General features: G+C 46.6%; 1 protein-coding gene across 1 annotated transcript in view; it reads right to left on the reverse strand.

Annotated features, from left to right (window-relative positions):
* intu (inturned planar cell polarity protein) overlaps positions 1 to 27,425 on the reverse strand; it is a 39,090-nt gene that overhangs the window by 4,463 nt on the left and 7,202 nt on the right. The window contains exons 4-13 of the mRNA XM_062517131.1: positions 23,932 to 24,171; positions 20,574 to 20,692; positions 20,227 to 20,316; positions 13,271 to 13,348; positions 12,657 to 12,834; positions 12,130 to 12,183; positions 11,845 to 11,907; positions 10,053 to 10,265; positions 6,728 to 7,246; positions 685 to 779 (exon numbers count right to left, since the gene is read on the reverse strand). Of these exons, the coding sequence (XP_062373115.1) occupies positions 685 to 779; positions 6,728 to 7,246; positions 10,053 to 10,265; positions 11,845 to 11,907; positions 12,130 to 12,183; positions 12,657 to 12,834; positions 13,271 to 13,348; positions 20,227 to 20,316; positions 20,574 to 20,692; positions 23,932 to 24,171 (1,649 nt within the window). The remainder of the gene's footprint in view (positions 1 to 684; positions 780 to 6,727; positions 7,247 to 10,052; positions 10,266 to 11,844; positions 11,908 to 12,129; positions 12,184 to 12,656; positions 12,835 to 13,270; positions 13,349 to 20,226; positions 20,317 to 20,573; positions 20,693 to 23,931; positions 24,172 to 27,425) is intronic.

Consider the following 27,425-nt stretch of genomic DNA (forward strand, 5'->3'; position numbering starts at 1 on the left):
CCTATTTTTAGCCCCGAGAACGCTTCATAAAGTGCGCTGAGAAACAAGCGCCTTTACGAGAAGCAGACGGGTGACCCCGGGACTAGACGCGCGGCGTTGGGAGTCGGCGGCTGTGCCGGTGGGGAGCATCATCACGTCACCGGGCGATCACGTCCTCCTCCCCAGTGGGGTTCCGTCTGGGAATGGAACCAGTCGCTCCTGTGCGCAGCTACAGGAGTTTCCATGTCTCTCCCACACGCACACGTTTGGAGACTGCGGTGTGGGTTAGATAATGGTTTGCTGACCGGTATGAGTGAAGGAGTGCACACAGAGACTGACTAAAACGTTGGCAGCTTGAGTAGGGAAAAGAACTGATTGAGAGGAAAATAAGGAGTGATTGAGAGGTTAGCGGTTTGCGTGTTTCCTAGAAGGGTATTCAGCTGCGTACGGAATGAGTTGGTGGAGCCGCCACCGTTTGTCTCTTTGTAGAGCCGACAGAGAGTATTTCTAAAGTGAAGCCGAAACCTGAAATCTCATTTTAAGGAGGCAAGTACGGATATAATCATTACTTGTTGGGAAGCTTTTTTTTGCGGCGCCACTGTGGAACATCAAACCGTTCCAAGTGAGGAGGTTCTAGATGGGTCCGGCTCTAGACCGGTCCGGTTCTTGATTAGTCCTGTCTGGGAGGGATAGGGGGTCGCTTACTTCAGCGTGCTGTTCATCTCCTCCGTCTCTCTCTCAGTCAGGCTCTTCCTCAGGGAACCCAGGTAGAAGGGGTTTGGGTGCTTCAGCTTGGGGATCTATGATATACATCCATCCATGCGCGCACACACACACACACACACACACACACACACACACACACACACACACACACACACACACACACACACACACACACACACACACACACACACACACAAAAGTCAAACACATATATAGTCAGGGGGCCAATTCTGAAAAGGGCTTCCGTTAAGACTTTTGCGGACATGTTTTGGTACAAGCGGTCAACCTATTTTTTTAGTTAGAAGACACCCATAGGTAAGATATTATGGTGGTTGTCAAGCAAAAAAAAAATTTTTTTGACTTGTGCAAGCAATTTCAGGCCAATTTTTTGGTTTCCTGCTCAACATGACATGCCAACGATAAATGTTGAATATCTCCACAACCACAAGGACCATATAGATAAAAATGGTATGGAATGAAAGCTAACACTCGTGGGATGTCTGCTGAAGTGTCAGAATTAACATTTATTGTACAGTATAAGAGACAACAGACCTAGAACATGAAAAAAACAATCTCCGCCTAAAGAGAACCAGTTTTCAAAGTGAATATCAGATTGGAAACATAACATAGCATTCCAAAACCTCTATCAATCAGTACCCCTATCTATGGGAATGAGTCAAGCCAAGTTTAAAGCTTGTAGGGAGAGACAGTGCACTGCTGCACATGTTGTAATACTTTAATGTTATGGCGAAAATGTAGAACTGATGGTGGTCTATGGTGCTATTTGACTTCATTAATGTACCAGGTTGTGACAAATTATGTTTAATGGACATATCACTATATTTATCAATTCTACCCAAACATAACTGCTCTCTCAGTTCTTTAGGATTAGAGGTTAGTAGCTAGTTAGTAGTAATAACTTTGTAATAGTCGTATGGCAAAGGTATTTTTCCCCATCCAAGCAGTGGTGCTCGGGTATAGGCAGCCAACAGAAGAAGGGACATGAAGGATGGCGTGCTTTCCCCCCAGCTTTTAACCACAGAGGTCAGGTGCTTGGAGCTTGGTGAGAACAGGTCAGGTGCTTGGAGCTGACGATATGTGGATGTGAGGAAAGTGCAAGTCAGTGCAGTACCAGGCAGTGTCGATGTCCCTGACCAGGACTCAGACTGAGCACATAGACATGGTCCCTGGGCTTCTGTTGGCTGCCTACCTGAGCACCACTGCTTGGCTGCACTGTAAAACCCGGGAAGTTAACTTTAAGTGTAAATAAGTCATTCAGCAGAGTTATTTCTATGTGTGTAGTTTGTGTTGGGATAACTTTAAGGAGTCAAGTAAACTACTGTATACTCATTTTATTCACCTAATTTCAACTTGAGTCAAATACAGTCATGGCTGAAAGTCCCATGTTAAAGTTGACTAAAAAGAGGAATATAAAATCATCTTTTGGAAATTGATCTTAATGCCTTAAGTAATAAAAGTAGAAAATATCCAACCTTTAAGGACACCAACTTTCTATGTGAATGAATAATGTATCATAAACAAATAAATGTATTGGCACCCCTATGTAACCCTATGGGAATTTAACACAAAGGGTTAACATAGGGGCAGGCAGATTTTAAAAGGCCACTTATTTCATGGATCCAGGATACTATGCATCCTGATAAAGTTCCCTTGACCTTTGGAACTAAAATAGCCCCACATCATCACACACCCTTCACCATAACTAGAGATTGGCATGGTGTTTTGTTCAGTTGGCCTATCAGCTGGTTTGATTTGCATTGAGCTCAATGAGCATCAAACAGCCTAATAGGCTAACTGAACAAAACTGAACAAAACACCATGCCAATCTCTAGGTATGGTGAAGGGTGTGTGATGATGTGGGGCAATTTTAGTTCTAAAGACCAATGGAACTTTATCAGGATGCATAGTATCCTGGATCCATGAAATAAGTGGCCTTTAAAAATAGAAATCTGCCTGCCTCTATGGAAGTTGAGAACATAGGGTTAACATAGGGGTGCCAATACGTATGACCCCAGTCTTTTAAGGAAGAACATTTATTTATTCATGATACATTACTCATTGCATGGGGTGCCAACACTTTCAGCCATGACTGTATATGCCACTCATTTCAATTAAGTAATCATGGCAAGAAGTATATTCACAATAAGAAATGGCACACATTACATTTCCCAGAATGTCACTGTCCATAGTATTCTTAACACATTATCACATATTGATCTTGACTGAAATTGAATCTTGAATGCAATAGTTAAACTATATTTACGGCTATACTATAGCTGTTATGTTATTGTGTTATTTACATTGACACCACACACCATCAAGCAGATGACTATCCACAACAGACTTGGCCTGTGGGCTGATTTTAAAATCTTAGATCATGTGTAATGCTTCTGACAGACGTAATGATAATCTGAAGATACAGTATATCATGATGGCCAGTACTGCCATGGTGATAAATATTATGTTTCACAATTACCCTCATTCTGCAGTAATCCTATTCATTTAATAGAAATTTAAACCTATACAAAAAATCCTGAAATCTTTACTCCTGAAGCTCATATCCTGCCCATAAGAGGGGTAATATAGTTACTCAATGTAAACATGCATAATGTGTCTGTATCTCCCCAAGAGACAATACAGACAGACAATAGGCTCAATCACACCATTGGGATACTCAACTTTGTGACACTTTCAAGTGACTATACTGTAGGTCAAAGTCAAATTGGGAAACGCAATCAACTTTGCATTAGGCCAAGAAAAAGTGAACTTCATAATGTTCTTTATATTTTGAGAATGGGCTTCTCCTTAATGGTATATCTGACCATATTCTGAAAATCATCAACACAATATTTTTGCCCATCACCTGGTAAACAGTAAGAAGCCACAATTAACAGCTAAGAGAACAAATACTTATTAGAAAATCAAAGAAGCATTTACCCATAATCCATAGAAAATGATAGCTCACACATTGAGTACATTGCATTTTTTCGTGTGTAGGCCTACATAATTCTTACTTGTCATGATAATTCACTCAAGTTGTTATTAGGTGAATAAAATTAGTGTAGTTTACTTGACTCCTTTAAGTTATCCCAACACAAAATGCAATACATACTGTACAATATACTAATAACTCCAGTTGAATGACTTATTTACACTCAAATTAAATGAGTTGCCAAACTCAAATGTCAAGGCATCCGGTTTACTCAAATAATTTCAGATAAGTAAGCTTCCCAGGCTTTACAGTACTCAAATAATTTGAGTTCAGTTAACTTCCCGGGTTTTACAGGGGAAAGACATACCTTTGCCATACGACTATAACAACGTTGTTATTGCTAACTAGTTACTATCCCCTAACCCTAAAGAAGTGAGAGAGCAGTTATGTTTGGATTGAATGAATAACTATAGTAATATGTCCATTAAATATAATTTGTGTCACAACCTGGTATATTAATGAAGTTAAATAGCACTATACACCACCATCTACAGTTCTACATTTTCACTGTAACATTTAAATATTATAACTTGTGCAGCATTGCATGTCTCTCCCTACAAGCTTTTAACTTCGTCTTCACAACCACCCTGATATCTTACCTATTTGTGTCTTCTAACAAAAAACAAAAATAGGGTGACACTGACAGCTTGAACCAAAACATGTCTGCAAAAGTCTTAACGGAAGCCCTTTTCAGAATTGGCCCCCTGACACACCAGTGGCCCTTGTGGTGTGATACTCTTGTGGTATTTATTGATCATTATTTTTTAATGATCATGCTTGCACACAAGTTGGATTATATTGCACATTTGCCCAAGATTACAGTAGGTAACATGGAAGAAAAAGGAAGCACTTTGGGGGAAAAATCCGCTTTTTCCATTTTTAAGAATATAGTGTTAAAATGGACAAAATAACATTTTCTAAGCTGACAACCTATCTAGAACTCATGTTGAGGGGTTAAATATCAATACTGGATAGGTTGTATGCTTGTACCAAAAAGTGTCCGACAAAGTTTTAATATCAGTTTTGGCCCCCTGACTAATATCAATTGCCACACATTCACAAACAAATGGACACATACACAAATGACAGCTACTAAGAATAACCTCACTTAACATTGCCTGTCTGCATACGGAGTAATTATGTATCGCAATGATTCCAATTATATATAATTTAGATAATTATTTACTTTCACCACAATTCTCAACCATATCATTTTTCATGTGAGCAAAAGTACACCAGCTCAGGTGTGGGAGAGGCTGCCCGCCAGCTGTGTCCGTGTAAGAGTGAGTGTCCAGATATACGAGCGGAGGGTCCAGAGACCAGGGTCTTCGCTTTGTTACACTCTACACCGAGATGACATCATACCACATTAGAGGCCCGTAAATCTCCCGCCTCTGGATCTCAGGTTCCTGGACCGACGCCTTACAAAGGCCTCCATTTACATGGATACCTGGACCAGCCCAGACGGCGTCAAAGAGCAGCACACAATGCCCCCTTCTTTATTTGAAGTTCTTCCCTCAGGCAAAAGACTAAGAGTTCCCTTTTATAAGTCCAATAGGACAAAAAACTGTTTTATCCCCAGTGCAATTTGCTTGCTAAATTAGCAAAATGTTGCTCTATTGCACATACATGGATCTGAACTCCATCTGTCAGAAACATTTGATAGGTCATTCTTAACTTGTATCCGTTTGACTTTTTTTGCTTCTGGTATGGAGCCTTCTGTGTCCTTTGTGTATTTTTTGTTTCTTGTGTCTTTTGTGTTATTTATGCATACCTGACTGCAAGACAAGTTTCCCTAAGGGGACAATAAAGCGATCTGAGGGCCATAGGCCGAAACGTTACCACTTTATCATTAAAAAAGACTTACTTATAACTCGGAGTGTGCGGCATCTCTCTCTCTCTCCATAAGCTTTTAACATAGTTGCCTGCACCACAACTTTGGTGTACGTTTGCACCTCTTCCTTTAAAGTTAACCTAACCTAATCTAAACCTTCCCCCTCTCTCTCACTACCACACGTACGACCTCCCATCTGTTCACTATACAGGACAGATGTTGAGTGATGGTTTCAGGGTTTGGGTGGATGGCAGGTGGTGGGGGTCCTGTATTTATGGAGGGTGTTGGAAACCCAACGTGGATGTTTCCAACACCTGCATGCTCCACTGGTGCCGGTCTGGGTGGGGGGTGGGGGGGGGGTGTCTTAGCCCTCACATCTGTGCACATGTGTTACTGAGCCATCATCAGGGGCTGTGGTGCTGAACTGATATGTCTGGCTGACTGAATAATCGGTTGGGCTAGTGCTAGCTAGGGTACAAGGAAGGAGTCAGTCCACTTGGAGAGAAAAGTGGTCTTTAATGCTGTGTCTGCCATGGTTTTAGAAATGTTTAGATGTATTTAGTTTGGTGAATTATGTAAATGGTCCTTGGGTCTGTCTATGTTGTCTTATTAACAACATCCTTGTGGATTTCTCAGAAGATGAAGTGAGCAGTGCAGAAAACAGCAGAGTTTCTGCCGGGTGACCACCAACAACTCCTGTTGCTTTATGTGCTGTACAAATAAAGTGACTTGACTTGACATGTACGGCTTGAGATGTGCAGAGGTGGAAAACTCCAGGTTCAGAGAGTAAAAGTCCAATCATGTATTGGTTCTACCTGTGTGTGCCCTTAACACAGGTGATCTCGCCAATTAACTGCTCTACCTGGCTGAAGAGTTATGCTAATTAGAATCAGCTGGTTTAAGTGAATGGTTGGAGCAGATACTGTATGTGGCAGGACTTTTACTTTCTGAAGCTGGACTTTTCCACCTCTGGAGATGTGATTCTGTGGCATTCTATTCCAACAAATGGGAAGCAGTGGCATCAGAGACACTTGATAAAGAACTAAACTAAAGAATCTTTGGTGGCATTCTACCAATTTCCACAAATGGTAACTGATGGCATTCTATCTATTCCCACAAATGGGAAGCGATGGCATTCTATCTATTCCCACAAGTGGGAAGCATGAGAATCTCACCCTGAAGAGGCTCCCACTGCCCCCGCTCCCATCTGATCCGCCCGAGCCAAGCGAGTCCCGCCGGACGAACGCGGACGAGGAGGTGGCCGGCGGCGTCTTGCGGGCCGAGTCCGGCGTGGACCCGGGGCTGGGAGGCATCACGGCGCCGCCCACGTCCCCGTGCCCACCCTCGCTGCCGCTGTCCGACAGGCTCCGCTGGGGGCTCGGCCTGCGGGCGCGCGGGGGGAGGGGCCTCAGGGCGTTGGCCAATCGGCTGATGGACGGGAGGCGGTCCCTGGCGGTCTGACCTTGACCCTGCCCTCCCGCCAACCCCGCCCCCGAGGGCAGGAACCAATCGGCGCAGGAGAGGCAGGGGGCGGGCGGGGCGTTGAGACGCTCCTCCATGCCGGCCTCCAGGCCCTCCAGCTGCAGCAGCGTGGCCTTGACCTGGTCCACGTACACACAGTCCGGCCCCACAGCGCCCTCTACGGGCGATGCACAACCGCCCGCCTCCAGCAGCACACACTGCATCAGGTGCCTCTGAGAGAGAGAGAGAGAGAGAGAGAGAGAGAGAGAGAGAGAGAGACAGACAGAGACAGAGACAGAGACAGAGACAGAGACAGAGACAGAGACAGAGACAGAGACAGAGAGAGAGAGAGAGAGAGAGAGAGAGAGTGCCATAAGGCACAGTGGTTAAATAATTATTACTTTTTATGCACCTATCCATATAAACACACACACACACACACACACACGTTTGTTTGTTAATCTTGGATACATATCGAGATTATATGCATGTCTAAATGTTCTGCTTTGGCAATGCAAAAATATGCAAAAATATTTGTCATGTAATAAAGCTCACTTGAATTGAAATTGAGAGGAGGGAGAAGACAAGGGAACGTGTGAATTCTTAAATAAACAGAGAAGGTGGGATGGTGAGAAATGGAGTCGGGGAGATGAAAAGTACGAGCGGCAGACAAATGAAGAGGTGGAGAAGAGAAGGATGAGAGAGGAGTGAATGAAGAGGTGTAGAAGAGAGGGGTGGGAGAGGAGTGAATGAAGAGGTGTAGAAGAGAGATGAGAGAGGAGTGAAAGAAGAAGTGTAGGGAAGAGAGGGAGAGAGTGAATGAAGAAGTATAGAAGAGAGGGATGAGGAGTGAATGAAGAGGTGTAGAAGAGAGAGATGAGGAGTAAAGAAGTGTAGAAGAGAGGGATGAGAGAGGAGTGAATGAAGAGGTGTAAAGAGAGAGATGAGAAGTGAATGAACAAGTGTAGAGAAGAGAGAGATGAGAGAGGAGTGAACAAAGAGGTGTAGAAGGGAGGGATGAGAGGAGTGAAAGAAGAGGTGTAGCTTAGAGAGAGATGAGAGAGGAGTGAACAAAGAGGTGTAGAAGGGAGGGATGAGAGGAGTGAAAGAAGAGGTGTAGGGAAGAGAGAGATGAGAGAGGAGAGATGAGAGAGGAGTGAGTGCACAGCAGAATCTGAGCTTTAATCCGAGAGGAATGTGCCAAGTTCTCTCAGTAAAAACAGCAGGAGGAAGGCACAGCACGGCACACACACGCAAACACACACACACACACACACACACACACACACACACACACAGCAGGGCCTGGGTACCATACATCACCACACCAGGAGCAGCGCAATCACCGTAATTCATCAAAACACAACACACAGACTCACACAGAGAAAAGTAATCATGCCCAAATGACATCGGTCATTTCTGATCAATACAAACACAGTCGCCGCCATACAAAACTATTCCATGCAACACAAAAACATAACCAACTGCAAGCACTCATACACACACACGCTCACAATGAATATATGGACCCAGCATATGGCTTGAATCCAACACACACACTCAACACATTCTCACCCACATGCTGAGACGAGCTGCTATCATACTGTTTTATTAAAGGCCAGCAGGCAGCCAAGGATGTGTGTGTGTGTGTTCTTAAGTACACACTCACTGAACACACACACACACACACTCACAAACACCTGACCTTCAACCCTCGCCCAGCGATGATGTAGGGCCCAGACGGCCAGACACATACAGACATGATTAGCGTAATCAAGGATGTGTGTGCAGACCCAGCAAAGCACAGGAACATTGTAAAACATCTCAGGGTCGGATACTGACACAAGGGGTCAGAGAATTACAAAAGGGCTAGAACAAACATTCCTGTTCCTATCAATGGTATGTTCCTTGTCAAACAAACACGTACAGTACTTTCTCTTCTGTTCTAATACATTTTTTTTGTTTAAGTATATTTTTTGGCCTTTTTGCCTTAATTATTATAGGACAGGGAAGAGGTATAGACAGGAAACAAGTGGGAGAGAGAGATGGGGTGCGATCGGAACATGACTGCAGGCCGGATTCGAACCCGGGTCCCCGTGGGCACTCGGACCCGTATATGGTACGAGCGCCGTAGCCTGCTGCGCCACAGCGCCCCTTAATCTTACTTTTTGCACACGTTTCTGTTTAGTTTCATTGCAGTTCATCTTTAAGCTCATAGGTGCTGGGGAGGCGTCTTCTGCCTGAGCCCCGGCCAGCAGAAATGGAGGAGTGTGTGTGTACTCTCTTCTCTCTCATACACATGAACACACACAGACTTGGACAGAGCAGGGTGTTTTTCACTAGCAGGCCACCCACACTAACATAACACATCAAACAAGCAAGCACACACACATGCGCACACACACACACACACATGCGCACACACACACACACACACACACACACACACACACACACACACACACAAACACAAACACACATACACGCATGCACACACACTACAAGATTACAAGTGTGAATCAGGTCAGCGGTGGGCTGTGTAGGGTGCGTCTCTGGGGAAACATCTTCATTTACAATATGATCTGGCACACTCATGCACACACATACACACACACACACTCACACACACTCACACACACTCACACACACTCACACACACTCACACACACACACTCTCCTAGTGAACAGGGAGTAACAACCCTGTGGTTCGGCATAGCCTAGTGGAGGGCTGGGCAGGGTGTGTCTCTGGACAAACACCATCCTACACACCACAAGCTGGCACACACAGACACACACACACATACACACACAGGCGGGAAATATCGTCCTTGGGGCTCAGTTTAGTGCAGCGGTGGGGCGTACAGGCCTCGCTGCACACACACACACACACACACAAACACACACACACACACACACACACACACACACAAACACACACACACACACACACACACACACACACACACACACACACACACACACACGCACACACACACGCACACTCACGCTGTATGCACACTCCCTCTCCCTCTCTCTCACCAGGCCCACGATGAGCAGGAAGTATCGTCCGAGGGGCTCGGCGTAGCCCAGCGGCGGGGAGCTCATGGCGCGGCGCTGGGGGAACACCTCCCTCCAGATGACCAGCTGGCCCACGCGCTGCTCGCTGGCCAGCGGCAGCAGGCTGTAGTGCTGGCAGTAGAGGCACACGTCGCGCAGGTCCTCCTTCGGCAGGTGGTTCGCTATCAGGTAGCCCTGCGGGAGGTCAGCGCAGGTTACGCACTCATCCGCAGTAGAGATGCACCGATCGACCGGCCGCCGATTGGAATCGGCCGATTTTCACGTGATCGGCCACGACCGGCGACCGGCCGGTCAGTCTGAGACATGCCGATTTTATGCCGGTCAAATGCACTCGCACGTACTTGTAACAACATCACACTCACACAGCTGAGTTTGCAAAGTTTGATGAAGCTAGGCCAACAGTCAGGGCTGGATAAAGCGCTAATACTGAGTTTTTCTATGCAGCGAACGCTGTGCTTTGCCATATTGCGTGGAATTTACTATACTAAGCTGTCACTTCAGGTTACAGCGCTCATCAAAGCCCGTCCTTGCCGCGTGCCCACAGCTGAACCACAAGCGCCATCAATAAGCAGCGACATAGCCTTTACTCAACTTAAGGCGAGACATGGCAGGAATAAACATAGTTTTGCTTCGGTTTGCCAACTTATCATGTATTCTTTCACACTACTACAACAACTAAGTCCGATTTACACAATTAGAGGTTTATTTCATTACCTTTTGTCTGATCACGCCTGTATATTTCTTCTAAATTCGCCAAAAGTTAGCATTCTAACGTGTCATAAACTAGCCTACCGCGACCGTGATACAAAACATATCATGCGTGGTGTCGTTGGAAAGCTGTGTTTCGATCTCCTGCATGACGTTATGCCATCCAAGTATGGACACTAGTATCCGCAAGCAATCGCGCAAGTTCAAAGAAGAGTGTGGACTGAGAATCTATGTCATTTGCTGTGTTTCAAGGCTTCTCAAAATTAGTTTTTTTTGTTGTCATTTTCCAACATCTCAGCCTATGTAGCACTAACTTCAGTTATCAGTAGGCTATTCTGAAGATATTTACAGTTGGATATTGCATATGGATGTGAGAAGAAAGAAAGTGTTCCTAGTGCATTTCTACATGTGTGAAATGAATGTCCCACACTGGGATTACTGCAGCTGAAGAAGACTTGAAGAAGAATCTGTCTATTCACATTTTTCTACCAGCCATTGATAAGTTGATTACATTTCTAACATGTTGTATTAAAGAAAATATAGGCTAGAAAATAACTCTTTGTTTGTGCTGTAAAGTGGTTAGAAGAAATTAAATCGGAATCGGCTAAAATCGGTATCGGCCGGTCAAACTCGATGAAAAATCGGCAATCGGAATCGGCCAAAAAATTGCAATCGGTGCATCTCTAATCCGCAGACTACCATCATTTCACACACACACACACACACACACACACACACACACACACACACACACACACACACACACACACACACACACACACACACACACACACACACACACACACACACACAATGGGCAAGTGTGAATAACATAGATGACTGACAGGGGCCTTCCAAAAAAAGTGTGCATTGTGATACTGTGTGTCTGTGTCTGTGTGTGTGTGTGTGTGTGTGTGTGTGTGTGTGTGTGTGTGTGTGTGTGTGTATGTGTGTGTGTGTGTGTGTGTGTGTATGTGTGTGTACACACATGTGCATCATGTGAACAGTGTGTGAGGTGTCTGAGTGTCTGATATGGCTGGCTAACCTTGTAGAACAGACAGGAGCCCAGGGTGACATAGAGACGTCTCATGCCATAGAAGTCCTCCGACTGAACGACAGAAGACACAGAAAGACGGAGAGTGAAGGAGAGAGAGAATGAGGTGAGAGGACAAGGAGAAAGAAATAAAACGTGTACAGGGAAAGAGAGACAAGGGTGATATAATTAAGCATTAAGCATTTGTTGAGTCCTTGGAGGATATTCACATACCACTAACACAGAGTCTGGACCGAGTGCAGTTGGCCACGATCTCATGTCTTAACTTCCTCTTACCATGTCTCCAAAATCAGCTGCCTCAAAGTCTGACAGCACTGTGTCTACCTCCACCTACAACAGACAAAAACACCAAACCCAAAGTCAATCCCATGCTCAATCCAGTAATTAACCCCATGATTAATCCCACAATCAACCCCATGATCAATCCCACGATCGATCCTGAAATCAATCCCATGTTTACTCCCATAATCAATCCCGAAATCAATCCTGTAATCAATCCCACGATCAACCATCTTGAACCAGGTGATTTGATTTTGGTAGATCTTTTGTGTCCTTTCCACCTTCGAGGGGCAGCCGTGTTGGGCAGGCAGCTCACTGCTCTGGGTTAGTGTGTGCTTCACCTCACTGTGTATTCACTGCGTGCTGTTTGTGTTCACTAATTCACGAATTGGGACAAATGCAGAGACCGAATTTCACAATAAGACCGGTCAACAATCAAAATTTCATTTTGCTCAAACTCAAATCAATGTCCACAGGGGTTCCCAGAGAACCCCCGATAAGATGCCCCTATAAACTCCACCTGCCTTGATCTCTGGGGGAAGAGTGAGCCAGCGCACGGCAGGCAGGCCGTCCAGGAAGAGGGTCCCCGAGACGTCAGGGGTGGCGGGGCTGTCAATCAAACGGGACGGCTGGATGAGCTGCTGGAAGAAGAGGCAGAAGAAGTGGTCCAGCCGTGGAGAGTTGTCCTCCTCACAGAACGCACTGCAGTGGTCAGCAACAATATGGGCCAGACAGAGAGAGGGAGAGAGAGAGAGAGAGAGAGAGAGGGGGAGAGAGACAGACAGGGGGAGACAGAGAGAGAGAGATGGACAGAGACAGAGAGAGTGACAGACAGACAGACAGACAGAGATGGACAGAGAGAGACAGACAGAGAGAGAGGGAGACAGAGAGAGACAGACAGATGGAGAGAAAGAGAGAGACCGAAGGACAGAGAGAGAGAGAAAGAGAGAAAAGGACAGAGAGAGATATGGAATGAAAGAGATGGGACATTTTAAATGGATAGAACAGTGAGTGTTGACGAGGACCACTGTCCATATCAATATTTTTGTAGCTAAAACCACTTCAGACCAAACATTGAGTAGCGTGTGTGTGAGTGTGTGAGTGTGTGTGTGTGTGTGTGTGTGTGTGTGTGTCTCACCTGTCCAGAGATCCGTACATGACCCTGAGTGTACGCACCACTCCCTCCACCACTGACTGCAGGTAGATCAGCGGCACTCTGCAGCAAACACACCAACACACACACACACACACACACACACACACACACACACACACACACACACACACACACACACACACACACACACACACACACACACACACACATTACTCATACAGCAATGTGACGGTTCGCATACCCACCGTCACGGTAGCGGTAGCTACCTTTGTTATACAAACAGTCCATGTATTTGTTACTTGTGTGTTCGTGTTTGTATGATGTGTCTATGTTTTCATTTCACCCTCATACTGTCTTAAATTCATTTGTTAACATTGTCATTCATCATACAACCCTGCCGTAATCCCATAGTTAGTCGACATTACCATCAAACACTACGGTGATTTATTACACGCTAGCAAACACTATCATTACAACGTTTCCTGTTTACAGCCATTAACCATCCACTTCACATATTCAGTTGAAATAATCACGCAACACAAATGTCTTTGTCTGTCCGTTTATTTAGCTCAATAGATACATGTGTTATCATAGCGTTTGCCTTACCGGAGTTTCGTCTTGTCTCGTCTTGTTTGTATAAGAGAATGTGTGCCGCGAGTGGTCTGTTTAAATTTACGGTGGAACTTCCGGGTCTACCTGAAGTGACCCGCTGTTTTCATATTTGTTATTTGTGCTGTTTTAGATATTTTGGCTATGCCAAAATAAGCACGGTATAAACTTGTAATGAATTATGGCATTTCTAGTATGTTAGAATGTTTATTTATAGTTGTATTAGCTTTTGCCTGTTTAAGCACCTGAGACCCCCCTGCCAGTCATTCTGAGTTGGTATGCACCAATTCAAGCAGTAATTCTCAGGCCTATTTGTATGGTGTCTTGTCAGTCATTCGGGAGAGCAGACAGTGACAGGACCTATGTCCTATTGGCTCTTAGTGACTTTGTGACTTGTTAAGGTCAAGACTTATTGCTAGCAACAAATTATTATTGCGTTATTATCCTTTTTGACTCTCATGTCAATTGTTTGTTTCATTTTTAAAAAGTATTTTCTTTTCCATCTTTTTTTTCTTTGTTTATTTGTTATTATTCGTATGCCAACATTTTGGCCTTAATTGGGGAACAAATAAAAACTCCCATCTTGCAATACCTCCTGTGTCCTCCTGAGTGTACCAACTTGGCTCCAGACCGCACTCCTACATCTACCCTCAACATTTGGTGGCAGCAGTTTTCCGGGTACCCAGTGTCGGAGCAACACTCAGCATGATGGCGGATCAAGCTGGAGGTACAGCACCCTCCAGAGGCGGTTCAGCAACGGGGACCAGGCCCAGGTCTGCACCATTGGCCAGGCCTCCTACTCCCCCTGTTGAGGACCGCACGGATCGGTTGGAGCGGCTCATGAAGTCGGTGGTCGAGGCTCAGCGACGTCAGCAGGACCAGCTTGAGACGGAATCGCTTCGTCAAGACCAACGCTGGAAAGCCATGGAGCACCAGTTTCATCAGTTGCAGAGGCTGGTGAGAGACGGGCCGACAGCGCCGCAGGCGACAGGACTCACCAGGCTCACTGGATTGCAGCCCACCAGCGCCCGCCCAACTTCTGCAGCGTCAGACCCTCTTCTCAGCTTGCCCTTGTTGGATATACAAACTCCGCTGATGCCCTCAAACCCGCAACCAGCACCCAGGTTGCAGAGCTCCCTGAACTCCACTGGTCTTGGCCTCACCACACCGCCGAACTTCCAACTGGGGTGGAGACCCCCGAGATTGGTTCCTTTTGACGAAGATGAGGACATAGAACACTATTTAACCACCTTTGAGAGGCTAGCAGCTGCTTCACATTGGCCTATGGACTCTTGGGCATTGTACCTTGTGCCCTTGTTGAAGGCCAAGGCCAGAGCTGCATACATAGCCATGACTTATGAAGACAGCCAAGATTATGGCAAATTGAAACAAGCTATCCTGGACAAGTTCAACATCAACGCCGAGACGTATCGCCAGCGCTTCCGTTCGAAGACCATCCTTGAGGGTGAGACATCTAAAGAACTTCAAGCCCGGCTGAAGGACTTGTTGGATAAGTGGCTTGTTCCGGAGACTCTAAACAAGGACCAGGTGTGTGACCAGATCGTGCTCGAACAATTCCTGGGCATGCTGAACCCAGAGCTACAGGTGTGGGTGAGAGAACGCACCCCACACTCCTCAGCACAAGCAGCGGAACTGGTGGAGACTTATATGGTTGCCAGACCCTCCAGAAGAGGCTACCACATGGGTCCACAACAGGACTCCTGGAGAAGACCCCATCGTGAGCCAGAGAGGACATCAGTGCCTGGTAGGTCTGCGGGTGATGGTGCTCGTGTGTTTAGGGCATCTAGCAACCCCAATAGCCCCAGTGTTAGCTCCAGTGCTAATCCCACCTCAGCTGTAGCATCCAAAAGCCCTGTCTGTCATGGTTGTGGTCAACAAGGTCATATCAGGCCTAACTGTCCTGTTAAGAAAGTGTCTGACTCTAGAATGTGTTATCTCCCTGGCCCTAGCATGCACTTCCCTGTTGTGTCTGATGTCACTGTCCCAGTAAAGGTGAAAGGAAAGACTCTGCAGGCTTTGGTTGATTCTGGTAGTAGTCAGTCATTTATCCTCAAATCCTGTTTAAAGTCCGATTTCCAGCCGGTGGGAAAGGTCAGGGTTCGCTGCATTCATGGCGATGAGACTGAGCACCAAACATGTGAGGTCCTCATTGAGATTAATGGCCAGAGGTATTTGTTAACCGTTGGTGTTTTAGATACATGTCCTTACTCTGTAATTCTAGGCCAGGATGTTCCTGTTCTTACTGAACTTTTACAGAGTGTTAACACAGCTACAGCTTACGTCACAACTAGAGCTCAAGCTAAAGAGAAGCAGGACCAAGTATGGTCCAACTTGCCATTTGATCGTTGCCCTGGTGGCAAGATCAAAAAGTCTAAAGCAGAGAGGCGCAGAGCCAAAGTGAGAGGTACGCCAGTGCAGGACAGTCTTCACTCCCCACCTCTAGAGGGCAATGAAGTCTTGGTAGAAGACTTCGTAAAGTTCCAGCAGGATGATCCCACACTTAGCTCTTGTCTCTCTGCAGTAAAACCCCCAGATGAGGCTAGGGAAGCCATTGAAGAGGGTGACACGTGCTTTGTTTTTAATAATGAGAAGCTGTACAGAGTTTGTGCTGACTCAGAACAGCTAGTGGTTCCCAAACCCCTTAGAGCCAAAGTTCTGCATCTAGGACATAGCATCCCTTGGTCTGGCCATTTAGGCAAAGAAAAGACGGAGAGCAGAATTAAGCAGAGGTTTTACTGGCCAGGTTTCCAGAGAGACATAGCTGAGTTCTGCAAATCATGTCCAGAGTGCCAACTCACTGCTCGCTCTAAGAGAGGTTTGAAAGCGCCTCTTATCAGCCTTCCCATTATTGAGGTTCCGTTCAGTCGAATCGCCATGGATATAGTGGGGCCCCTAGAAAGAAGCAGGGCAGGTCACCGCTACATCTTGGTCATTTGTGACTATGCAACGCGTTACCCAGAAGCCTTTCCCCTCAGACACACCAAGGCTAGACAGATAGCCAATTGCTTGTTGCAGCTTTTCTCCCGTGTGGGGATCCCTAAAGAAGTGCTGACAGATCAGGGTACTAACTTTGTCAGTAAAACACTTAGGCAAGTGTACTCCCTGTTAGGGATCCGAGCTATCAAAACCACACCCTATCACCCGCAGACTGATGGCATGGTTGAACGGTTCAACCAGACCCTAAAATCAATGCTGCGGAAGTTTGTGTCGGAGTCTGGAGCTGACTGGGACCAGTGGCTCCCATACCTGCTGTTCTCTTACAGAGAAGTTCCACAAGCATCCACCGGGTTCTCCCCCTTCGAGCTCCTCTACGGACGGGAGGTGAGAGGCCCGCTTGACATCCTTCGTGAGAGCTGGGAGGGGGACGCTCCTCGCCAGCCTACCAACGTCGCGAGCTACGTCATCCGGATGCGGGACAAGCTGGACCACCTAAGCTCCATGGCCCACGAACAACAGGCCAAGGCTCAGACACAGCAGAAGACGTGGTATGACCGCAGCGCACGCAGCCGCACCTTCACGTCCGGACAGAAGGTACTGTTGTTGTTGCCGTCAACAGAGAGCAGCCTGCTGGCAAAGTGGCAAGGTCCGTTCGAGGTGCTTCGTCGTGTTGGTGAGGTCACCTACGAGATCGCCATGCCAGATAGCCGCCGCTCCAAGAAGACATTCCACATCAATCTGCTCAAAGAATGGATAGACCGACCATCGTCCGACATCAAAGACCAGCTGTGGGCGCGGACTGTGGAGGAGGAAGAGGAACCGTCGGAGCAGTACTTTCCTACTGCGGGCGGTGACTCAACCTACCCCTCCGTCACCCACCTTACACCTGAACATCAGGAAGACCTGCGAAGGATCATCCCCAGAGGCCTGTTCAGAGACCGACCAGGGCGGACTGACGTCATCACTCATGACATCCGACTGACGTCTCCGGGTCCCATCCGGCAGACTACCACCAGGGTTCCGGCGCGACTGATCCCCGCGCTGAAACAGGAGGTACAGGCGATGCTGGAGATGGGGGTGATTGAGCCGTCGCACAGCGAGTGGTGCAGTCCCGTGGTCCTTGTGCCTAAAAAGGACGGAGGACTACGCTTCTGCATTGACTTTTCCAAACTGAATGGTATTTCAGCATTTGACCCTTATCCCATGCCCCGTGTGGATGAGCTGGTGGAGCGTCTGGGGAAGGCTGAGTTCCTCAGCACCCTCGACTTGTGTAAGGGGTACTGGCAGGTACCGCTAGCCCCCCGAGCACAAGAGCTCACTGCCTTCAGAGCTCCTTCTGGCCTCTTTCACTTCCGGGTTATGCCTTTCGGACTTCATGGTGCCGCAGCCTCGTTCCAGCGTCTGATGGACCAGGTGTTGAGTGGCGCTGAGGACTACGCTGCTGCATACATTGACGATGTGGTGATTCACAGTTCCTCCTGGGAGGCGCATCTGGAACATCTGGGAGATGTCTTCCGGAGGATTCATCAGGCCGGGCTGGTGATCAACGCCAGCAAATGCCAGCTTGCCCGGTCCGAGGTGTGCTACCTTGGGTACATCCTGGGTGGTGGCACCATCCGCCCTCAAGTCAGCAAGGTGGACGCCGTCCGCAGCTGTCAGCCGCCCACAACCAAGAAAGGCGTGAGATCCTTCTTGGGGCTTGTCGGCTGGTACAGGCGCTTCATCCCTGACTTCTCCAGTCGAGCTGTTGCTTTGACTGACCTCACTCGTAAGGCCAGCCCTAACAAGGTGGTCTGGACGCCCGAGTGTGATGCCGCTTTCCGGGATTTGCAGGAGAGCATGTGCCATGAGCCTGTACTGCAAAGCCCCGACTTCTCCTTGCCCTTCACAGTGCAGACGGACGCTTCAGGCCTTGGCCTAGGGGCTGTGTTGCTGCAAGGTGAGGGGGAGGACAAATTGCCCGTGCAGTACGTGAGTCGCAAGCTCTTCCCGAGAGAAACTCGCTACTCCACCATAGAGAAGGAGTGTCTCGCTATCAAGTGGGCATTAGACACTCTTAAGTACTATCTGGTGGGGAAGGAGTTTGTTTTAGAGACTGACCACAGGCCCTTGCAGTGGCTTCACCGCATGCGGGATTTTAACTCGAGGATTACTCGCTGGCACCTGTCCTTGCAACCTTACAAATTTACTGTGAGGTACAGGGCTGGTAAGGACAATGTAATAGCGGACTTTCTTTCTCGTCACGACATGGACGCTCCTTCTTAAGGGGGGGGGTGTGTGACGGTTCGCATACCCACCGTCACGGTAGCGGTAGCTACCTTTGTTATACAAACAGTCCATGTATTTGTTACTTGTGTGTTCGTGTTTGTATGATGTGTCTATGTTTTCATTTCACCCTCATACTGTCTTAAATTCATTTGTTAACATTGTCATTCATCATACAACCCTGCCGTAATCCCATAGTTAGTCGACATTACCATCAAACACTACGGTGATTTATTACACGCTAGCAAACACTATCATTACAACGTTTCCTGTTTACAGCCATTAACCATCCACTTCACATATTCAGTTGAAATAATCACGCAACACAAATGTCTTTGTCTGTCCGTTTATTTAGCTCAATAGATACATGTGTTATCATAGCGTTTGCCTTACCGGAGTTTCGTCTTGTCTCGTCTTGTTTGTATAAGAGAATGTGTGCCGCGAGTGGTCTGTTTAAATTTACGGTGGAACTTCCGGGTCTACCTGAAGTGACCCGCTGTTTTCATATTTGTTATTTGTGCTGTTTTAGATATTTTGGCTATGCCAAAATAAGCACGGTATAAACTTGTAATGAATTATGGCATTTCTAGTATGTTAGAATGTTTATTTATAGTTGTATTAGCTTTTGCCTGTTTAAGCACCTGAGACCCCCCTGCCAGTCATTCTGAGTTGGTATGCACCAATTCAAGCAGTAATTCTCAGGCCTATTTGTATGGTGTCTTGTCAGTCATTCGGGAGAGCAGACAGTGACAGGACCTATGTCCTATTGGCTCTTAGTGACTTTGTGACTTGTTAAGGTCAAGGCTTATTGCTAGCAACAAATTATTATTGCGTTATTATCCTTTTTGACTCTCATGTCAATTGTTTGTTTCATTTTTAAAAAGTATTTTCTTTTCCATCTTTTTTTTCTTTGTTTATTTGTTATTATTCGTATGCCAACATTTTGGCCTTAATTGGGGAACAAATAAAAACTCCCATCTTGCAATACCTCCTGTGTCCTCCTGAGTGTACCAACTTGGCTCCAGACCGCACTCCTACATCTACCCTCAACAAGCAATCATATCATTACGACAAATATGTCCAGTGAGTGATCCGCCTCCCACCACCAGTGATTCATCAAACTAAATACAGTTCATTGTGCATACCTGTCCGCAGGTAAGCCGATGACCAGCAGGTTGTCTCCCTCCTTCCAGTAGCCCACATGGACCAGCTGCCTCTTCAGGAGGAGAGAGGAGCTGGAGAAGAAACAAAGGAACAGGGAAGGAGATGTATACAATGCAGGAAAGGAGAGGAAACAAAACAGGAAGGAATGGGGGGTAACATGACAGCAGCTAAGGGTTTGAGGAGGGGCCTCAACATGCGTACTACTTTAAATAATGTCAATGTGTGTATTTACAAGTTAATGATTGTGCGTATGTGTGTGTGTGTGTGTGTGTGTGTGTGTGTGTGTGTGTGTGTGTGTGTGTGTGTGTGTGTGTGTGTGTGTGGTCACCTGATGATCTGTCCCCCGGTGACATTCTCCAGCATGTCACACAGAGTGAGGAAGATGCCCCTCACGCCCTTCAGCTGAGCGGACGCCTCAGACACAGGGTACTGGTACAGGATCTCCTGCTGCAGTGCACACACACACACACACACACACACACACACACCCCATCAGTCTGGCCCAGATCCACACTCTCTGTCTGTGTGCAATGACAAATGTGTGTGTGTGTGTGTGTGTGTGTGTGTGTATGTGTGTGTGTGTGTGTGTGTGTGTATGTGTGCACAAGGGAGAGAACATGAGATATGCGTATGTGTGTGTGTGTGTGTGTGTGTTTGTGTGAGTGAGTATGTGAGTGAGAGAGACAGAAGAATAGTAGAAAATATAATGCAATTGGATATTTGGGTTAAAAAAAATGTGCCTGAGAAAAAAAAATCTTAATCCTTTCACAGACACTGACACACACACACACACACACACACACACACACACACACACACAATAATAGGGGAGGGTGAGAGGGAGTACTGAAAAGAGCCCAAGCTTTTATCATGATGCAAGCTCCATAAACTCACATTCTCTCCCTCACCCACCCGCCCCCTAATCACTCAGCTATGCTCGGGAGAGGAGCACCAGGCAGCCACACAAGACTGCAGGGAGAGTTAGGGGAGGAAAGAACTGCACCAATGCAGGAGAGTGAAAAGCTCAACCAGACATTCATGAACACACAGGCGCGCGCGTGCACACACACACACACACACACACACACACACAAATAAACACACACACACACACACACACACACACACACACACACACACACACACACACACACACACACACACACATAAACACATAAACACACATACACACAACCACACACACACACACACAAAACCAATTCAATTTTGTTTCCACTCCTTAACATCAGCAGGTTGAGAATGTGGCTAGTTCTGCATGGCGTCACACTAACCACACACTTTGGCAGCTATCTCAGCTCAGCCCAGGTGAGCAGACAGCTTCTGAGCTCCTTTGAATTATTCAGAACTCAAACCGTTGTTCTCCTCCCTCTCTTGTTTCTCCTAAATGATCTACTGGATAACCTTTCACGCTTTCCAACCAGGAAACCATGCCGTGTCTGGCAATTTGTTTGCTTTGACATAGACAAACCATACGTTTACACGCCATAAAATCCAAACACACCCAGACACAAACTTAGATACTTTAAGAGACACAAGTGTCAACTGTTGTGTTGTTGTTTTCAACACATTTGTTTTAAGAGTGTAGGTTCACCGAATGAGTCATTAAAAAATGCAGTCTAGGCCCATACCATACACTATACATGTGATTATGTCTTAGGGCTTAACACTGATTCTGAACAGGGGGATTTCCTGTTAAGAGTGCGTGTTTGCCCCTTGTGAACATTTTAATTTGTAACTACGAGAAAAGAGAGACTGTGAGATAGTACTGTAGCAAGCACGTTGAGGGTCCAGTCAGTTCTTTAGATGTAGGTTTTAGATGTAGTCAGGTTTTAAAGCACAGGACAATTCTGTGTCTGAGGTATATCACTATTTGCCACACATATTAACAATTTATGTATTGTTTTTCCCATTCTTGAACAACCCTGCATGCATGACTTCCTCCAACACAGTGCTGGAGAACTGCAAGCCGTGTGTATAGTCAACCTGACCTTCACTATACTGAATCAAGCTGACCTCTTGCGTAATTATTTACCTTATCTGTAAACTCATGTCTTGTGTCAAGAAATAATTATGATACTAATAATAATTATTGCATTTTTTAAAAGTGTTTTTCCAAGATGTTCAAAAGCGACCTGGTGTTGTGTCATATCTAAGTATATTTTTGGGGGCTTTTTTGCCTTTATTCATAGGACAGTGAAGAGAGTGACAGGAAGCAAGTGGAAGAGAGAGAGATGGGGTGGGATCGGGACATGACCGCAGGTCAGACTTGAACCTGGGTCCCCGTGGGCACTCGGACCCGTACATGAGCGCTGTAGCCTGTTGCACCTAGCGCTGGGCGGTATACCGGTTCACACCGAATACCGGTGTATATTTTTGTTATGATATGAATTTTTAATATACCGCCATACCGGTGTATTTGATTGCACTGTGGGTGGAATGCTGCGTCGCGCGACATTGTTTCAGAAGGGACCCTTTTCAATGTTGCGCCTCTAAACACGCATGGTAAAAGTAAACAGTGGAGGCTGTGGCACAAGACACCTCACGTTTTTCCCTGCTTAAGGCTTCATTTTTTCCTTTGATAAGGGATTTATTTACGGGTGTTAAACAAAATACCTTAAATTGTGTCCCTAGTTAAAGAAAAGCGTTAGGACTTAATAGCCTACATTGGAAGGGATTTTCCAGTAGGCTAAAAAAGATTATTCAACAGCTGTAACTAGCTAGCTGGCTAGTAGGCGAACCCACCGAACACATGGAGCTTAGTGATCTTATCATTCATCGTACCTTAATAATTTTCGCTGAAATTATCCATGTAACATGTTACAGACATGAACTGAACAATACCTGGCTAGTTAGTCATGATCTTGACTGTCATCAGTGCACTGAAACGAACTTTTTTGCTAACGTTTTGCCTAGCTTGGTAGGATAACCAGACATCCACGTGAATTCTGTTGACGTTATTTACCTAACGGTGACCACACAATAACAATAAGGCATGATTCTGATGGGCCTATTTGACAGTGAAGAGATTACTCAGCTAATATGCTTCCTCTAAGTCACACTTGTTTTATATTTCCTTTTTATATTTACTTGAAAATTAATGTAGGCTACCTGGGCGAACTTGAAGCAAACGTGTAATTAATTGCAAGTTGCACTACTTTTTGTGTAGGTTTAAAGTATGTTTGTGAAATTTGCATAATACAAGTTCTGTTGACTGCAATTGCCCATTAGAATCATGAGTGCCTGTTTGTAAACAGCAAGCATCATTGGGGCCATGCAAACCTGTATTACTAGGCTTACTAGTGTGGAATTATTGTACAATATTCACTCATGACAGTAAAATAGACCATCCAATCCAATAGACCAAGTCAATCTACTGCAGTAATTCCTCTCTCAACCAGTAGAAAATTTTGTGAACACCTGATTATGCATGGGGGGAAAAATACCGTCATATACCGTGAAACCGTCAGAATTTTGAAAAATACCGTGATATACATTTTTGCCCATACCGCCCAGCACTAGTTGCACCACAGCGCTACCCATCTAGACACATTTCTGATTGGGTTAAACATCCACAGACCTTATAATAATAATGTATCATATGTATTTTTCAAAGACGTAAAAATTAGGCTGCTATCTCTCTAAGGGCGTGAGTGAGATGGACAAACCTCCTCGTGCGTGGGCTCGGCGTCCAGGCGCAGCGACAGGTACATGATGGCGTGGGGGATGTGGGAGATGGCCATCTGCAGCTCGACCGTGTCCTCTCCCCAGAGCAGACGCACCAGCTGGGAGACCGCCGCCGCCGCCGTCGCCGTCGAGCCACGACCTCGGACCCCCTCGTCCTCCACAAACGGGCAGCCGCCACCACCGCCGCCGCCCGGGGCCGTCGTCTCCAGAGTCAGCCTCACCTGAGGAGAAGAGCACGAATGGGGGAGGGGGGGACAGATGGGAAAGCAATTAGTGGGGAAAAGAGAGGGAGAAGGGAAGGAGAGAAAGAGAGAGAGAGGGAGGGAGAGAGAGAGAGGGAGAGAGGGAGGAGGAGAGAGAAAGAAAGAGATGGTGGGAGAGAGAGAGAGAGGAAATGGCAGAGAAAGAGAAAGAGAGAGAGAGAGAGAGAGAGAGAGAGAGAGAGAGATGGTGGGGGGTGAATAGGCTCCAGAAAGAGACAGAGAGGTGTAATGTTAAAGGAATGAGAAGCGAGCGTGACAGGAAGAGACGAGGACAGACAGAGATCAGGCAAAGGAAAAAAAAACACGAGCCCTCGCTGCCTCAGCTGAACAGTAGGCAGTTGTGTGGAGTGAAGAGGACACAAGGTCTAACAGGGGAGCTACACCAGGCGCATAACCGAAGCACTCTGTTCGCAACGCGTATGCTGCAGCAGTTAATAATCACGATAATCAATGGAAGTAGCTACACCAGACGCGACAATGGCACGTACATTCGGAAAAAAATAGACCAGTCCTCTCAAATGGATTTTACGCCTTGCGAACGTAACGCTTCAGCTACGCGCCTGGTGTAGCTCCCCTGTAAGCGGCTCCTTCAGTGAGCATGGCTGTATACTGAGACGGATGGTTCAGACACAGCAGGGAGCAGCAGTGCTACGGAGCGGACATGTCTGTTTTAGAGCCAGCGCTCGGTTCAGCCTGGGGGGGCAGGCGTCTTCCAAGGAGCAACAGGGACACACACACACACACACACACACACACACACACACACACACACACACACACACACACACACACACACACACACACACACACACACATATACATACACACTCACACATACACACACACACAGACACAGATAGACACGCACATACACACACACACAGACACACAGACACACACACACACACACAGAGAGAATGCGAGCGAGACAAAGACGGAGAAACCAGCACATACGAGCACATAAGCGCTACCACACATGCACTTTTCCCTACTGTGTATATGTATTCCTGACGCCATGGCGTGTACACACTAAACTTGCATTTGCAAAGGCTTTCAATCTGTACGTGAGCATAACAGATCAGTGATCAGTGAATGTGTGTGTGCGTCGTGTGTACGTCTGTCTGTTGCGCATGACTCTACGTATTTATATTTGGGTGCTGTGGTGTGCACGATCCTGTGTGAACGGATGTGTATCTCTACGTGTGTGTGGTGTGTCTGATGTGTGTATGCGTGTGTGTGTGACTGCTGTGGTGTGTGTGATGTGTGTGTGCGCGGTGTGCATATGATATATATGTGTTTGTGTGTGTGTGTGTGTGACTGCTGTGGTGTGTGTGATGTGTGTGCGCGGGCTGTGCATATGATATGTGTGTGTGTGTGTGTATGTGTGTGTGTGTGTGTGTGTGTGTGTGTGTGTGTGTTTGACTGTTGTGGTGTATGTGATGTGTGTGCGTGCGGTGTGCATATGATATATGTGTGTGTGTGTGTGTGTGTGTGTGTGTGTGTGTGTGTGTGTGTGTTTGACTGTTGTGGTGTATGTGATGTGTGTGCGTGCGGTGTGCATATGATATATATATGTGTGTGTGTGTGTGTGTGTGCACGCAGTTCTGGGCGAGTGTCCCGGCGGTGTAATTTGCTCCATACAGACGTCCTCTAATCAGCTGTGCCCGGCGCTCCCCGAAAGCCAAACGCCGCTCTCTTAGGATTGGCCGCGGCTCCGCAGCACGCCATGGCGGCCCAGCCCAGACCGGTCCACCACAACCCTACCCGACCCGACCCCGCTCCGCTCCACCGCTCCGCACCGCATCCCGTCCTGCCCTGGGCCTGTCATTTCGGCATTCCTGCCTCTCCTGCTCCACCTTCGACTCTTTCGGCCGTTTTGCTTTCTTCCCGTTTTAAAAATGTTCCGCTCCCTCTTTTCATATTGAGTGCATTTGAATGCTTTTCCCACCCTCTTCTAGTGCATTCCATTGGCCTCTTTCTCTCTCTGTGTCTCTCTCTGTGTCTCTCTTTCTCCTTCTTTAACTTCACACTCTCTCTCTCTATCTATCTCTCCCCCTTTTCCTCTCTCTCTTATTGTTTTTTTCCCCTGTTCTTTTTCCTTTCCGTTAGGTGGTGTTTTTAGCAGAGCCCAGCTGTGTGGTGGCTTGAAATAGGATCAAAAGATGTCGCTTCTGTAGACGCTGCGGGCGTTTCCTCTCCGGGACAACGGAAATGGTTAGGCACTACACTTGTTTTTTGGCCTGCGTCTCTCTCTCTCTCTCTCTCTCTCTCTGAGTGTAAGTGTGTGCGTATGTGTGTGTGTATGCGTATGTGCGTGTATGCGTGTGTGTGTGTGTGTGTGTGTGTGTGTGTGTGTGTGTGTGTGTGTGTGTGTGTTGTGTGCATGTGTGTATGCACTCGCGTGTGTGTGTATGTGTGCATGCGCGTGCGTGTGTGTGTATGTGTGTATGTGTGTATGCGCGCGCACGTGTGTGTGTGTGTGTGTGTGTGTGTGTGCTGCGCTAACATCAGAGTTTGGACATCCACACATGCCAAGCTCCGGGTGAGAACCAAGCCAATTGTAAAAAGTGTGTCCAGAGAGGACAGCTCAACCCAAGTGTTTAACAAAGACCTACAGCGAGTCCTATACAACATCAGCACCTTGATAAGAATCTTCAACTTCAAACATAATCTTCTATTCCGTTCCTCTTTGTGTTAATGTTGATATTTGCACTGACATTTCAGCACAAAGAAGATAAAAAAAAAGACTGGATGACTCCTCTTGGGCCTGGTAACATTCAATCCTTTGTTAAAAACAAATTGCCTTTCCTCTTGCCATATTCAGGTTTTATGTGCGCTCACTAAGCTCCACTCATGGCTCCTCCTGAGCAGACAAGATGTGAAACCAACAGGACAGTCCCATTATACACTTTACTTTTGGGTATAGACCCAAAACACGTACAGTATACATACATGTATGGATTTCATGTTGTACTGTAGCTTGAACTTTTTACATTGTCCATAACTTTCAGCCGAAAGCCAGATATCCTCAACTTTTTGTGAGTAGTGTATGCATAGATTTCATGTTGGATAATGTTAACTCACATATCTGAAATGTGTGCATTGATACAAGGGCTGTAGTCCATTACTACATCAAAGCTCGAGTACTGAAGCATCAGTCCTACATAACGAGTCACACCAACTAGGCACTGGCAGGCAATCTGTTCTTAAGA

Source organism: Sardina pilchardus, chromosome 16 (genome assembly GCF_963854185.1).
Source record: "Sardina pilchardus chromosome 16, fSarPil1.1, whole genome shotgun sequence".
Taxonomy (NCBI): domain Eukaryota; kingdom Metazoa; phylum Chordata; class Actinopteri; order Clupeiformes; family Clupeidae; genus Sardina; species Sardina pilchardus.